Here is a 13724-nt window from a genome sequence, read left to right as displayed (position 1 = left end):
CTATCTTTTTGAGAAAATATATATTACTTCTCTGAGCAATTGTATACGTAAACAATAATATAATTTCCCCAATTTTATTTTTGCCAACAATATACATTTTTCATATACATAATTTCAGACCTCACTGTAGATCCAACTATACAGATGTCGGATCTTAATTTGACACTTTCCATTGCATGAGGGAAAAAATCCTTTAACAGGAGGATTTGAATATATTTAGAGTCACCGCCAGGGGGCAACTGGAAGCGGTGATTTAATATACAATGCAGTACTGTACCTACATTTTATCTTATGTAGTCTACAGCACGTCTCTTGTTAATTCATATGTGGGTTATAATGAATTGACATTTGTAGCGGGTAGGTGTATTTTTTTTGTTCGGGAAATGTAGTTGATTTAGATCAATTGTTTTATTAAATGTTGAAGGCAAGCAATAGGCAAAATACATTTTTGGAATTGTATAAATGTATATTTATTTTTTGGTCGAGTGACCATCTTATTTACATAAGTATGTATTCAGACCCTTTGCTATGAGACTTGAAATTAAGCTCAGTTGCATCCTGTTTCCATTGATCATCCTTGAGATGTTTCTACAAATTGATTGGAGTCCCCCTGTGGTAAATTCAATTGATTGGACATGATTTGGAAAGGCACACAGCTGTCTATATAAGATCCCACAGTTGACAGTGCATGTCAAAGCAAAAACCAAGCCATGCAGTCGAAGGGATTGTCCGTAGATCTGGGGAAGGGTACCAAAACATTTCTGAACCATTGAAGAGCCCCAAGAACACAGTGTCCTCCATCATTCTTAAGTGGAAGAAGTTTATATCCACCACGACTCTTCCTAGAACCCTGCCAAACTGAGCAATTGGGGGAGAAGGGCCTTAGTCAGGAAGGTGACCAAGAACCCGATGATCACTCTGACAGAGCTCCAGAGTTCCTCTGTGGAGATGGGAGAACCTTCCAGAAGGACAACCATCTCTGCAGCACTCCACCAATCAGGCCTTTATAGGTAAAGTGGCCAGATGGAAGCCACTCCTCAGTAAAAGGTACATGACAGCCCGCTTGGAGTTTGCCAAAAGGCACCTAAAGACTCTCAGACCATGAGAAACAAGATTGTCTGGTCTGATGAAACCAAGGTTGAACTTTTTGGCTTGAATGCCAAGCATCACGCCTGGAGGAAACTGGGCACCATCCCTATGGTGATGCATGCTGGTGGTAGCATCATGCTGTGGGGATGTTTTTCAGCGGGACTGGGAGACTAGTCATCATTCGTGGGGGGCGACATGCTTACTGTGGCCTTGTTTAGTTCAGTTACCTTCCCTTTCTTGGGTACAAGTGGGCATTTTGAAGCAAGTGGGGACAACAGACTGGGATGGGGAGAGATTTAATATGTCTGTAAACACACCCGCCAGCAGGTCTGCACATGCTCTGAGGATGCTGCTTGGAAGCTTTGCGAAGGTGAACACGCTTTAATGTCTTACGTTGGCCACGGAGATTGGGGGCACACAGTCCTCGTGAGCGGTGGGGGCCCGCGTCGCTAGCTCCGTGTTTTTTTCCCTCAAAGGGGGCAAAGGTGTTTAGCTTGTCAAGGAGCAAGGAGTTGTGTCCACAACGTGGCCGGCTTTCCCTTTATAGTCTGATTTTTCTGGACTCCCTTCCACATGCGTCTTGTGTAGGAGCCGTTAAATTGCGGCTCAGGTTTGTCCCTGTACTGTTGTTTTGCCTCATTGATTGCCTTACGGAGGAGGACATAGATGGTCTGTTTGTACACATCCATGTTCCCAGTCACCTTGCCATGGTTAAATGTGGTGGTTCGCTCTTTCAGTTTTGCACGAATGCTGCCACCTATCCATGTTTCTTTGGTTTGCATAAATTTTAATCATCACAGTAGGAACAACATCCTCTATCCATTTCCTGATTAACCCAGGCACCGAGTCTGTGTATACGTCAATACAATTCCCAGAGGCGACCCGGAACATTTCCCAGTCCGCGTGTTCAAAATAATCTTGAAGCATAGATTCTAATTGGTCAGACCAACATTGAACAGTTCTTACCAAAGGAACTTCCGGCTTAAGTTTCTGCCTATAGTGTGTGTGCGTGCGTGCATGAGTCTCGCTAGTCGCTACCCATCTTCCCCCACCCAGCCCCCATATCACCCCTCTATCACCACATCCAGGAAAGAGAGAGATGGGAAGGGAAAGAGCGAGATATGGAGAAGGAGATGGAGGGATGGGATGGGTGTTGCCTGCAGCGACTGTCTGGATATAAACAATGCTCCTGAAGCATCGGCAGGAAACTGTCAGCTGCTCATCTTTGTTGTGTCATTTACTGTCTCCTCCGTTTGCTTCCCCCTTCTCTCCCCCCTCCACCTGACACCATCCCTCCGTCCCCCCTCCATCTCTGCTGCGAAGAGGCAAATCAGTATTTTACATATCTGAATCTCTTCATCGCTAATCCCCCTCTTTCTCCATTCTGTGGGACTAAGACTGTTTGCATTTGCATCACACACACACCCTGACACACACACACGCGCGCACACAACACTCACTTTTACACTGTTCTTTATTGAGCTGCTACTCTGTTCTTTATTTTACTCTTATTATTATTATCATTATTATTATTATTATCTATCCTGATGCCTAGTCACTTTACCCTGTCTTCATGTACATGTTTACCTCATATCATATACCTCTGCACATTGATCTGGTACTCTCTGTATATAGCTCCATTCTTGTGTATTTTATTCCTCGTGTTACTTTTTATTTGTATTATTATTTTTAAACCCTGCATCGTTGGGAAGGGCTCGTAAGCAAGCATTTCACTATAAAGTCTAGACCAGTTGTTTTCGGCTCATGTGACGAATACCATTTGATTTGATTTGACACACACCGTACACTGCATGACGAGGACTCGCCGGGCCTAGCGCCACGCAACAGCAGCCAGGAAATTGTCAGGCCTGACAATTTATAGTGAGTGACCTTAAACAGGCGCTTTCGATCTTAATTTTTTACCTTATTTTTTTTTATGATGGCGGTCGCTGTTCCACCTCTGAACCGTCTATCTGCTCCAATCAGTGGCTCCGCTCGGCTTCAAGTGTAAAGGCTGTCTCCGAGACGGTGTGTGTGTCTATGTAATACACGTGCATGTGTCTCTGCCTGATTTGGCGATGTGCAAGCCGTGTGTGTGTGTGTGTGTGTGTGTGTGTGTGTGTGTGTGTGTGTGTGTGTGTGTGTGTGTGTGTGTGTGTGTGTGTGTGTGTGTGTGTGTGTGTGTGTGTGTGTGTGTGTGTGTGTGTCTCTCAGGTTGGCTGGAAGTCGATTCACAAGGCCTTGGGGAAATTAACATACTTACCCCCCCCTGCTGTATTTAGTTACCACACCTGTAGCTTGTTAGCTGCTATTGAAACAGGAAGAGGGTGAGAATGAGATATTTGTGTTTCTGTCATTAGATTTGTTCATTTGTCTGGAATGTTCTTTTAACACGAGACAGGCGGCTCACTTTGTGCTGTCTCTCAGTATACTGTCTAATAGCTGATATCTCTGTCTTCCTCTCTCTGTTTTCTGTCTCCATCTCTCTCTCTCGCCTCTCTCTCTTCTTCCTCTCGCCATCTAGCTGAGGAAGGTGGTAGATATGTGTATTAACCCCGACCCAGAGAAGAGGCCGGACATCATGTATGTGTATGACGTCGCCAAACACATGCACGGCCAGACGCAGCAGGGCAGCTAAGTCTACACCTGAAGATAACAATACGACCCGCATCTCTTCCTCTCTTCCCTCCTCCTTTCATCCCTCGCTTCCACATAAGGACAGGCAGACACCGATCTGGTCTTTCACACAATCATGTATTGAGAAGTTCTGCAAAAAAAAAAGTTCTGTAATGTAAGTGTTTTGTTTAAGAGAAGGAGGTTATGTACAGTGCATTCGTAAAGTATTCAGACCCCTTCACTTTTTCCACATTTTGCTACTTTACAGCATTATCCTAAAATTGATAAAATGTTTTTTCCCCTCATCAATCTACACACAATAATGACATACAGTTGAAGTCAGAAGTTTATCCAAGTACATTTAAACTCAGTGTTTCACAATTCCTGACATTTAATCAGAGTAAAAATTCCCTGTCTTAGGTCAGTTAGGATCACCACTTTTATTTTAACAATGTGAAATGTCAGAATAATAGTACAGAGTGATTTATTTCAGCTTTTATTTCTTTCATTACATTCCCAGTGGGTCAGAAGTTTACATACACTCAATTAGTATTTGGTAGCATTGCCTTTTTAAATTGTTTAACTTGGGTCAAACGTTTTGGGTAGCCTTCCACAAGCTTCCCACTATAAGTTGGGTGAATTTTGGCTCATTCCTCCTGACAGAGCTGGTGTAACTGAGTCGGGTTTGTAGGCCTCCTTGCCCACAAATTTTCTATGGGATTGAGGTCATGGCTTTGTGATGGCCACTCCAATACCTTGACGTTGTTGTCCTTACGCTATTTTGCCACGACTTTGGAAGTATGCTTGGGGTCATTGTCCATTTGGAAGACCCATTTGCGACCAAGCTTTGACTTCCTGACTGATGTCTTGAAATGTTGCTTCAATATATCCACATATTTTTCCTTCCTCATGTTGCCATCTATTTTGTGAAGTACACCAGTTCCTCCTGCAGCAAAGCACCCCCAACAACACAATGCTGCAACCCCTGTGCTTCACGGTTGGGGATGGTATTCTTTGGCTTGCAAGCCTCACCCTTTTTCCTCCTAACATAACGATGGTCATTATGGCCAAACAGTTCTATTTTTGTTTCATCAGACCAGAGGACATTTCTCCAAAAAGTACAGTCTTTGTCCCCATGTGCAGTTGCAAACCATAGTCTGGCTTTTTTTATTGCGGTTTTGGAGCATTTTGCTGCTGTTCTGGGATTGATTTGCACTTTTCGCACCAAAGTACGTTCATCTCTAGGAGACAGAACGCGTCTACTTCCTCAGCGTTATGACGGCTGCATGGTCGCATGGTGTTTATACTCGTGTACTATTGTTTGTACAGATGAACATGTTACCTTCAGGCGTTTGGAAATTTCTCCCAAGGAATAACCAGACTTGTGGAGGTCTACAATTTTCTTTCTGAGGTCTTGGCTGATTTTCCCATGATGTCAAGCAAAGAGGCACTGAGTTGGAAGGTAGGCCTTGAAATACATCCACAGGTACACCTCCTATTTACTCAAATGATGTCAATTAGTCTACCAGAAGCTTCTAAAGCCATGACATAATTTTCTGAAATTTTCCAAGCTGTTTAAAGGCACAGTCAACTTAGTGAATGTAAACTTCTGACCCACTGGAATTGTGATACAGTGAAGTATAAGTAAAATAATCTGTCTGTAAACAATTGTTGTAAAAATGACTTGTCATGCACAAAGTAGATGTCCTAATCGACTTTCCGAAACTATAGTTTGTTAACAAGAAATTTGTGGAGTGGTTGAAAATTAGTTTTAATGACTCCAACCTAAGTGTATGTAAACTTCTGACTTTAACTGTATAAAAATAATAATAATAATATGAAATATTACATTGAGATAAATATTCAGACCCTTTACTCAGTACTTTGTTGAAGCACCTTTGGCAGTGATTATAGCCTTGAGTCTTCCCATTCAGATCCTCTCAAACTCTGTCAGGTTGGATGGGGAGTGTCGCTGCACAGCTATTTTCAGGTCTCTCCAGAATTGTTCGACCGGGTTCATCTATGAGACAGCCTATAGGGAGGAGGTCAGAGAACTGGCAGTGTGGTTCCAGGACAACAACCTCTCTCTCAATGTGAGCAAGACAAAGGAGCTGATCGTGGACAACAGGAAAAGGCGGGCCGAACAAGCCGCCCTTAACATCAACGGGGCTGTAGTGGAGCGGGAAGAGTTTCAAGTTCCTTGGTGTCCACATCACCAACCAACTATCATGGTCCAAACAGACCAAGACAGTCGTGAAGAGGGCTGAAAAGATTTGGCATGGGTCCCCAGATTCTCAAAAAGTTCTACGGCTGCACCATTGAGAGCATCCTGACCGGTTGCATCACCGTCTGGTATGGCAACTGCTCGGGCATCTCACCGTAAGGTGCTATAGATGGTAGTTCGTACGGCCCAGTATATCACTGGGGCCAAGATTCCTGCCATCCAGGATATATATATATATATATATATATATATATGCAGTGTCAGAGCATAACCCATACAATTGTCAGAGACTTCAGTCACTCAAGTCCATAGACTGTTTTCTCTGCTACCGCACGGCAAGCGTTAACGGAGCGCCATGTCTCGGACCAAAAGGCTCTTCAACAGCTTCTACCCCCAAGCTATAAGACTGCTGAAAAAATAATCAAATAGCCACCGGACTATTACATTGAACCATTTGTTTTGTACACTGCTGCTACTCGCTGTTTATTATCTATGCATAGTCACTTCACCCTTACCTACATGTACAAATGACCTCAACTAACCTGTACCACCACACACGGACTCGGTACCGGTACCCCCTGTATATAGCCTCGTTATTGTGTTATTCTTTTGTTTTATTTTTTAACTGTTCTTGAACTGCACTGTTGGTTAAGGGCTTGTAAGTAAGCATTTCATGGTAAGTTCTACACTTGTTGTTTTCAGCTCATTGATTTGATTTGAAGTCCGGCCTCTGGCTGGGCCACTCAAGGACATTGAGACTTGCCCCGAGACCATTCCTGAGTTGTCTTGGCTGTGTGCTTAGGGTCGTTGTCCTGTTGGAAGGTGAACGTTCACCCATCTGAGGTCCTGAGCGCTCTGGAGCAGGTTTTCATCAAGGATCTCTCTCATCAAGGATCTCTTGCTCCGTTCATCTTTCCCTCGATCCTGACTGGTTTCCCAGTCCCTCCCTCTGAACAACATCCCACAGCATGATGCTGCCACCACCATGCTTCACCATAGGGATGGTATTGGCCAGGTGATGAGCGGTGCCTGGTTTCCTCAAGACGTAACATTTGGCATTCAGGCCAAAGAGTTCATCTTGGTTTCATCAGACCAGACAATCTTGTTTCTTATGGTCCGAGTCCTTTAGGTGTCTTTTGGCAAAATCCAAGTGGGCTGTCATGCACCTTTTACTGAGGAGTGACTTCGATCTGGCCTCTCTACCATGAAGGCCTGATTGGTGGAGTGCTGCAGAGAAGGTACTCCCATTTCCACAGAGTGAACTTCGGGTTCTTGGTCACCTCCCTGACCAAGGCCCTTCTATCCCGATTGGGTGGCCAGCTCTAGGTAGAGTCTTGGTGGTTCCAAGATTCTTCCATTTGCGAATGATGGAGGCCACTTTGTTCTTGGGGACCTTTAATGCTGCAGAAATGTGTTGGTACCCTTCCCCAGATCTGTGCCTCGACACAATCCTGTCTCGGTGCTCTACCGATAACTCTTTCTACCTCCTGGCTAGGTTTTTGCTCTGACATGCACTGTCAACTGTGGGACCTTATATAGTAGACAAGTGTGTGCATTTCCAAATCCTGTCCAATCAATTTAATTTACCACAGGTAGAGTCCAATCAAGTTGTATGAACAAATCAAGGATGATCAATGGAAACAGGATGCACCTGAGCTCAATTTCGAGTCTCATAGTAAAGGGTCTGAATACTTATGTAAATAAGGTATTTCTGTTTTTTATTTTGTCTAAAATCCTGGTTTCTCTTTGTCATTATGGGTTATTGTGTGTAGATTGGGGAAGGATTTTTTTTAATACATTTTATAATAAAATAAAAAAGTGTCACATTTGACTAATACAACAGGTGAAACGCTTAATTTACAACAGGTGAAACGCTTAGTTTACAACAGGTGAAACGCTTAGTTTACAACAGGTGAAACGCTTAGTTTACAACAGGTGAAACGCTTAGTTTACAACAGGTGAAACGCTTAGTTTACAACAGGTGAAACGCTTAGTTTACAACAGGTGAAACGCTTAGTTTTACAACAGGTGAAACGCTTAGTTTTACAACAGGTGAAACGCTTAGTTTTACAACAGGTGAAACGCTTAGTTTACAACAGGTGAAACGCTTACTGTGAAACGCTTAGTTACAAGCCCTTAACCAACAATGCAGTTCAAGAAATAGAGTTAAGAAAATATTTACTAAATAAACTTTAGTAAAAAAATGTAATAAAAAGTAAAATAACAGTAACGAGGCTGTATACTGGGGGTACCGAGTCAATGTGCAGGTTGTGCAGGGGTACAGGCTAGTCAAGGTAATTTCTACATGTAGTTAGGGGTAAAGTGGCTATGCATAGATAATAAACAGCATGACACTGCAACGTAACAAAATGTAGAATAAGTAAAGAGGTCTGAATACTTTCCGAATGCACTGTGTCCCAGATATATCCTCTTTCTGTTCCTGTTGTGTTTAAAGATTGCTGCGGTTAAGAAACGTACAATGTTTCTGTTGTACCCTCCTGGCCCTGCCCTGGGGTGATGGAGGACTTTCAGAGGATTAGGATCTCAAGTTAGGATTCAACATTAAGTAGTCTGCTGACACCTGTGTTACTGATGTATTTTGATAAATATCAATGAATATGTACTATATACAAACACACACACACAGCAGAATCTGCAAAATATTAATGTTGAGTATTGTTATTTTAGGAACAGAAAACTGTTAAGTGTAGATTATCTGTAGATTAGATTCTAAATCGTAACAACAACCAGACAGGAAAAAAAGAAGTAAGTGTTTTAATGGTTAAATGTTGCTGCGTTGCACTTTTTACCCCGGTACTGATAGGAAGGTATGGTAATATGACAGTGAATGTATTTCAGGAAGGATTGTGCTATGTATTTTACCATAAAGCAGGGTAGTGAGCGAGAGAGAGAGCGCAGGAGTGCGAGAACTAGGAATGAGGTACAGTAGGTAGAGAGACGTCGCTAGTTAACAGCAAGGTTATACATGTATGTACTTGGTAATGTAGATTTTATTGCTAGATATTGCTGCACTGTTGGAGCTAGAAACATAAGCATTTCGTTGCACCTGCGATAACATCTACAGACCGTGTACATGACCAATAAATTCTGATTTGATTTTTAATGTTAATGAAATAATAACTAATATAAAAGCTTTGTCTGGTTAGTGCAGTCCATGACATGAGAAACAAATGAAAACAGAAGTGCCTGTTAAAGTATATTAGTGATAATTCTAACTAATACTCCAACCCTATATTTTAATTTTAAAATAAGCCCACTCTTAGATTTACGAGTAGGCTCACCATAGATTTGAAATAGGATAGCTAGTAATCAACCATTTTGTTTTGTTTTTGTGTGTGCTTTAGTTTTTTATCGATGGTAGGGTGGTTTACTGAACTGATGCCTAAGTTTAACAATGATCACGTTGACACATCAAATCACCATTTGTGCTGATGTCTGCCCTTGTTTGATTGGGGAAATGAACAACAGTGATACAATGCAGGAGGTACAGGATCCAACTCATTTCCTTTGCACGTCTTGCTGATGTTTTTCTTTGTTTCCACAGTTCTCCACAATGTCCCACCAACTGATTGTTTGCTATATTCCATTTCAATATTCAAGTTCTGTCTTTTACAAACTCAGTCCTCTGTACACGCCATTATTACACCTTTGATGCCTTTCTCTACTCATCTTTCAGTGTCTGTAACTAATGGAAAATTAGCTGTACAGTAAGGGAGTTTTGTTAGTTACAATACATGCCTTATCAATAATGTCCTACTATCAGAATGGCTTTTGCACAGCGCCATCATCAGTTTATGGAAACTGTAGCAAAGATTATACCAAATGTAAAATGGTATTTATTTGATCAGATAACAATTAAGAGGATTGACAGTTTTATTCCATAACCCCCCCCCCCCCCCCACCACCTTGCTTTTCTTTTGGCTCTTGTTTTGGTAAAGAAAAACATAATTTATTCCTATTGCTTTGTAGAAGATTAAAGATGCAGTCTAGGATCTTAAGCGCTTACAAATTCGTAAAATATATTGTATAAATTTGAATTCGTAACATATATGAATTGCAAAAAAAACAGCATTTCTACAAAATGCAGGATGTAGTACACAATTTTCGGGATCCGTTTTGGCTTGTGAGCACTACTTTCAAAAATACTGGCTGAAATTATACAAAACCTCTGCAGGATCACTTTAAGTAATGTATTTGCCTTAAAATATTATTTTTTTAAACCTGTAAACACTCACAGGTTGTCGTATGGAGGAAAGCACCAAGGCTCTTTTTTTAATGCTCATTGAGGGCGCACACACACTGTTCTTGCGCTCGATTAGATTGCTCACAGGGGTGATGACCTCTGCTCCATTGGTAGTGTGATGAGGATACTACACTCCCCTACATATTTATTTGGACAGTGAAGCTAAAACTTTTAATTTGGCTCTATACTCTAGCTTTTTGGATTTGAGATCAATTTTTTTATGAGGCAACAGTAGATGATGTCACCTTTTTATTTGAGGATATTTTCATACTTCTTTTTTACTGTTTAGAAATGAAAGCACTTTGTGTATCTAGTCCCCCCCCCCCCCCCCCCATTTGAAGGTGTAGTAAGTATTTGGACAAATTCACTTATAGTGTATTACAATGAGAGAAAAGTTTAGTATATGGTCCCATATCCCTACACGCAATGACTACATCAAGCTTGTGACTTTACAAATTTGTTGGATGCATTTGCAGTTTGTTTTGGTTGTGTTTGGGATGATGTTGTGACCAATAGAAATTAATGTTTAATGGTTGTCATGTGAGTCACTTTAATTGTAAAAAAGAATATATGTTTCTGAAAACTTCTACATTAATGTGGATCCTACCATGATTAGGGATAATCATGAATTAATTGTGAATATTGATGAGTGAGAACGTTACAGGCATGAATAGTATATCCCCCACCCCTGAACAAATTATGCTAACCTCCCATGTTGTTGGTAATGGTGAGAGGTTTGTTTTTGGTTCATGAACCTTTGTGCATCTGTAAGTGAATTTGTTTGAATACTATAAGTGCATTCATGTCTAGCCGCTAAAACGGCTATGTATGAAAATACCCTCAAATAAACGGTGGCATTCTGCACTGTCGTCTCGTATAAAACATTTAATCTCAAATCCAAAATGCTGGAGTATAAAACCAAATTAAAAGTTTTAGATTCACTGTCCAAATAAATACGTAGAGGAGCGTATATTATTCCTACCAGCCCCTGAAGTTCTTATTGAAGTATTGGGGAGAAAAACATGTTTTTGAACATTTCATGGCTGTCTTTCAAGATGTGCATCATAATTGCTTTGTATGCTAACTGAATGCAATAAAGTAAAAAGTATTTTGCAACATTGTCTGGATGATAATATGTCCGCCCGCATACACTTCTTTTGAATGAAGATAGATCACAGAAAATCTCAACTCGTTCAGACATCATTCTATCAGTGAATGCCTTTGACTGGTACAGTCAATCAAATCCTGTCACATGCTTTATACTGTACACTGCTTGTCAAATGAGAAATGCTCGCTAACAAGGATGTATGCAACATTTGAGAGAAATAAGCTTTTTGTGTGGTTTTAAACATTTCTGGGATCTTTTTTTTAAACTCATGAAACGGGACCAACACTTATTTAAAAAAAAGAAGTTTTTTAATGTTACCTTTATTTATCTAGGCAAGTCAGTAAAGAACAAATTGTTATTTTAAGGACGTCCTACACCGGCCAAACCCGGACAACGCTGAGCCAATTGTACGCCGCCCTATGGGACTCCTAATCACGACTGGTTGTGATACAGCCTGGATGGTTTCTTTACATGTTGCATTTTTGTTCAGTGTATAAACATGATTGTTTTTGTGTTATGAGAACATTTACCACAAACTAACAAATGTTCTGGGAACTTTCACAGAACCAATTTTGGTTTGCTAGGAAAACTTTACTGGTACATTGTGTTATTACATTACCTGGAAACCTAATTAGAAATTATGCAGGATGTTCTGTGGTGGTTGTTACAAATGCATAACATTTCAATGAATGTTAGGATACGTCTATATTTTAAGGGGATAGATCAGCTATGAAATTAGCAGGTAGAATTGAAGTCTATCAAATAACATCATTTAAAATCCCCTGGCCAATTTATTAGGTAAACCCATCTAGTACTGGGTTGGACCCCTTCTGCCCCAGAACAGCCTGAATTCTTGGGGGCATGGACATGTTGCTCAATTCATATCAAGGGACCTAACCTATGCCAGGAAAATATTCCCCACACTATTACACCACCACGAGCCTGTACCATTGACATAATGCACAATGCTGCTTATGCATATCCTGACTCTCCCATCAGAATGACGCAACAAGAACCAGGATTCGTCGGACCAGGCAATGTTTTTCCACTCCTCAATTGACCAGTGTTGGCGATTGTGTGCCTATTGGAGCCGCTCTTTTTGCTTTTAGCTGATAGGAGTGGAACCTGTGTCTTCGTCTGCTGCAATTGCCCATCCATGACAAGGATTAGAGAGTTGTGCTTTCCGAGATGCCTTTCTGCACAGCACAGTTGTACTGCACCGTTATTTGCCTGTTTGTGGCCCGCCTGTTAGCTTGCACAAATCTTGCCATTCTCCTTCAACCTCTCATCAATGAGCTGTTTTTGTCTGCAGGACTGCCTTTGAGTGGATGTTTGTCGCACCATTCTCGGTAAACCCTAGACCAGTGGTCACCAACCTTTTTCTAAGTCTAGATCAATTTCTTAGTCCAAAAGCTAACCGAGATCTACCTCTCAAGATGTTTTTTTAAACATGACTTAAACATAAGTCTATTAAAAAATGATTCTGTAGCAATTAGGTTTGTGCAGTAGGCTATAGGCCCAATACATTATCACTGCACATAATTTGCCCTGCCAATGTTCTCAGACCATTTTGAAATTAGATTTCAAAATTGTAGGTACAGTATATGATCACACTGGTAATAGATAATTTGTTGTATCACTTGTGAGGCACAGCCGTGTGCACAATAATTAGCTTTTTTTTATTGTACTGAACTGATGGCATGCATTTGATGGTCAGTCTGAGGGGAGGGAGCAACAGTGAGGCAACCTCTCACCCCGCTCACTGTCCCTCCGCAGAGAAAAGGGGACACAGTCTTCCAGATGGAGAAACTCAAGTCGCACTGCATTATTTCTGCCTCATACACCAATTAATGTTCTTACTCCTATGACCAGATGATGTGAAATATTCCTTGATTAAAAAAAATATATATAAGACACTAATAATAACAACGCAAGTTTGACACACTTTGCTATACTCATACATTGCAGCTTCAGTGCACGATGAAGTAGGAAGAACGCGCATTTTAAGTCTTATAAAATTGTTAGTGTTGGCAGTGCTGAATAACAACTTAAACATGAACTTAGTTATAAAAACATTAGCTCTTTGCTGTATTCTGTGTCTCGCTCTAGTCATGGTTTTAAAACTTTTGAAATCTCACAGTATCAACTTTGAAATCTCACAGTATCAACAATTTTTTTTATATAATTAGGAATGCAATGCTTTAATCATTTTTGTATTTTTTATTTTACAGATTTTATTTTTATTTTTACAGACTACTGCCCTAGACATTGTTGTGTGTAAAAATCCCAGGACGCCGGGCCGTTTCTGAGATATTGGAACCGACGATCATAGCCTCCTCCTAGTCGCTTAGGTCACTAGTTTTGCCCATTCTAATGTTCAAACGAATAGTAATTGAATGCCTGTCTGCCTGATTTATATAGCA

The 13724-nt window shown here is 40.9% G+C and overlaps 1 protein-coding gene across 5 annotated transcripts in view; it reads left to right on the top strand.

The window, feature by feature from the left end:
- nek7 (NIMA-related kinase 7) overlaps positions 1 to 11309 on the top strand; it is a 137916-nt gene extending 126607 nt beyond the window's left edge. For all 5 annotated transcript variants that reach the window (XM_036968922.2, XM_036968924.2, XM_036968925.2 and 2 more), the window contains one exon: positions 3614 to 11309. In XM_036968922.2, coding sequence (XP_036824817.1) covers positions 3614 to 3727 — 114 coding nt within the window. In that variant the 3' untranslated portion in view covers positions 3728 to 11309. The remainder of the gene's footprint in view (positions 1 to 3613) is intronic.
- The last annotated feature ends 2415 nt before the right edge of the window (positions 11310 to 13724 follow it).

This window comes from Oncorhynchus mykiss, chromosome 4 (genome assembly GCF_057628025.1).
Source record: "Oncorhynchus mykiss isolate SJ-2025 chromosome 4, ASM5762802v1, whole genome shotgun sequence".
Taxonomy (NCBI): Eukaryota; Metazoa; Chordata; class Actinopteri; order Salmoniformes; family Salmonidae; genus Oncorhynchus; species Oncorhynchus mykiss.
The sequence above is the reverse complement of the archived record's forward strand: the minus strand, read 5'-3'. Positions and strand labels throughout refer to the sequence as shown.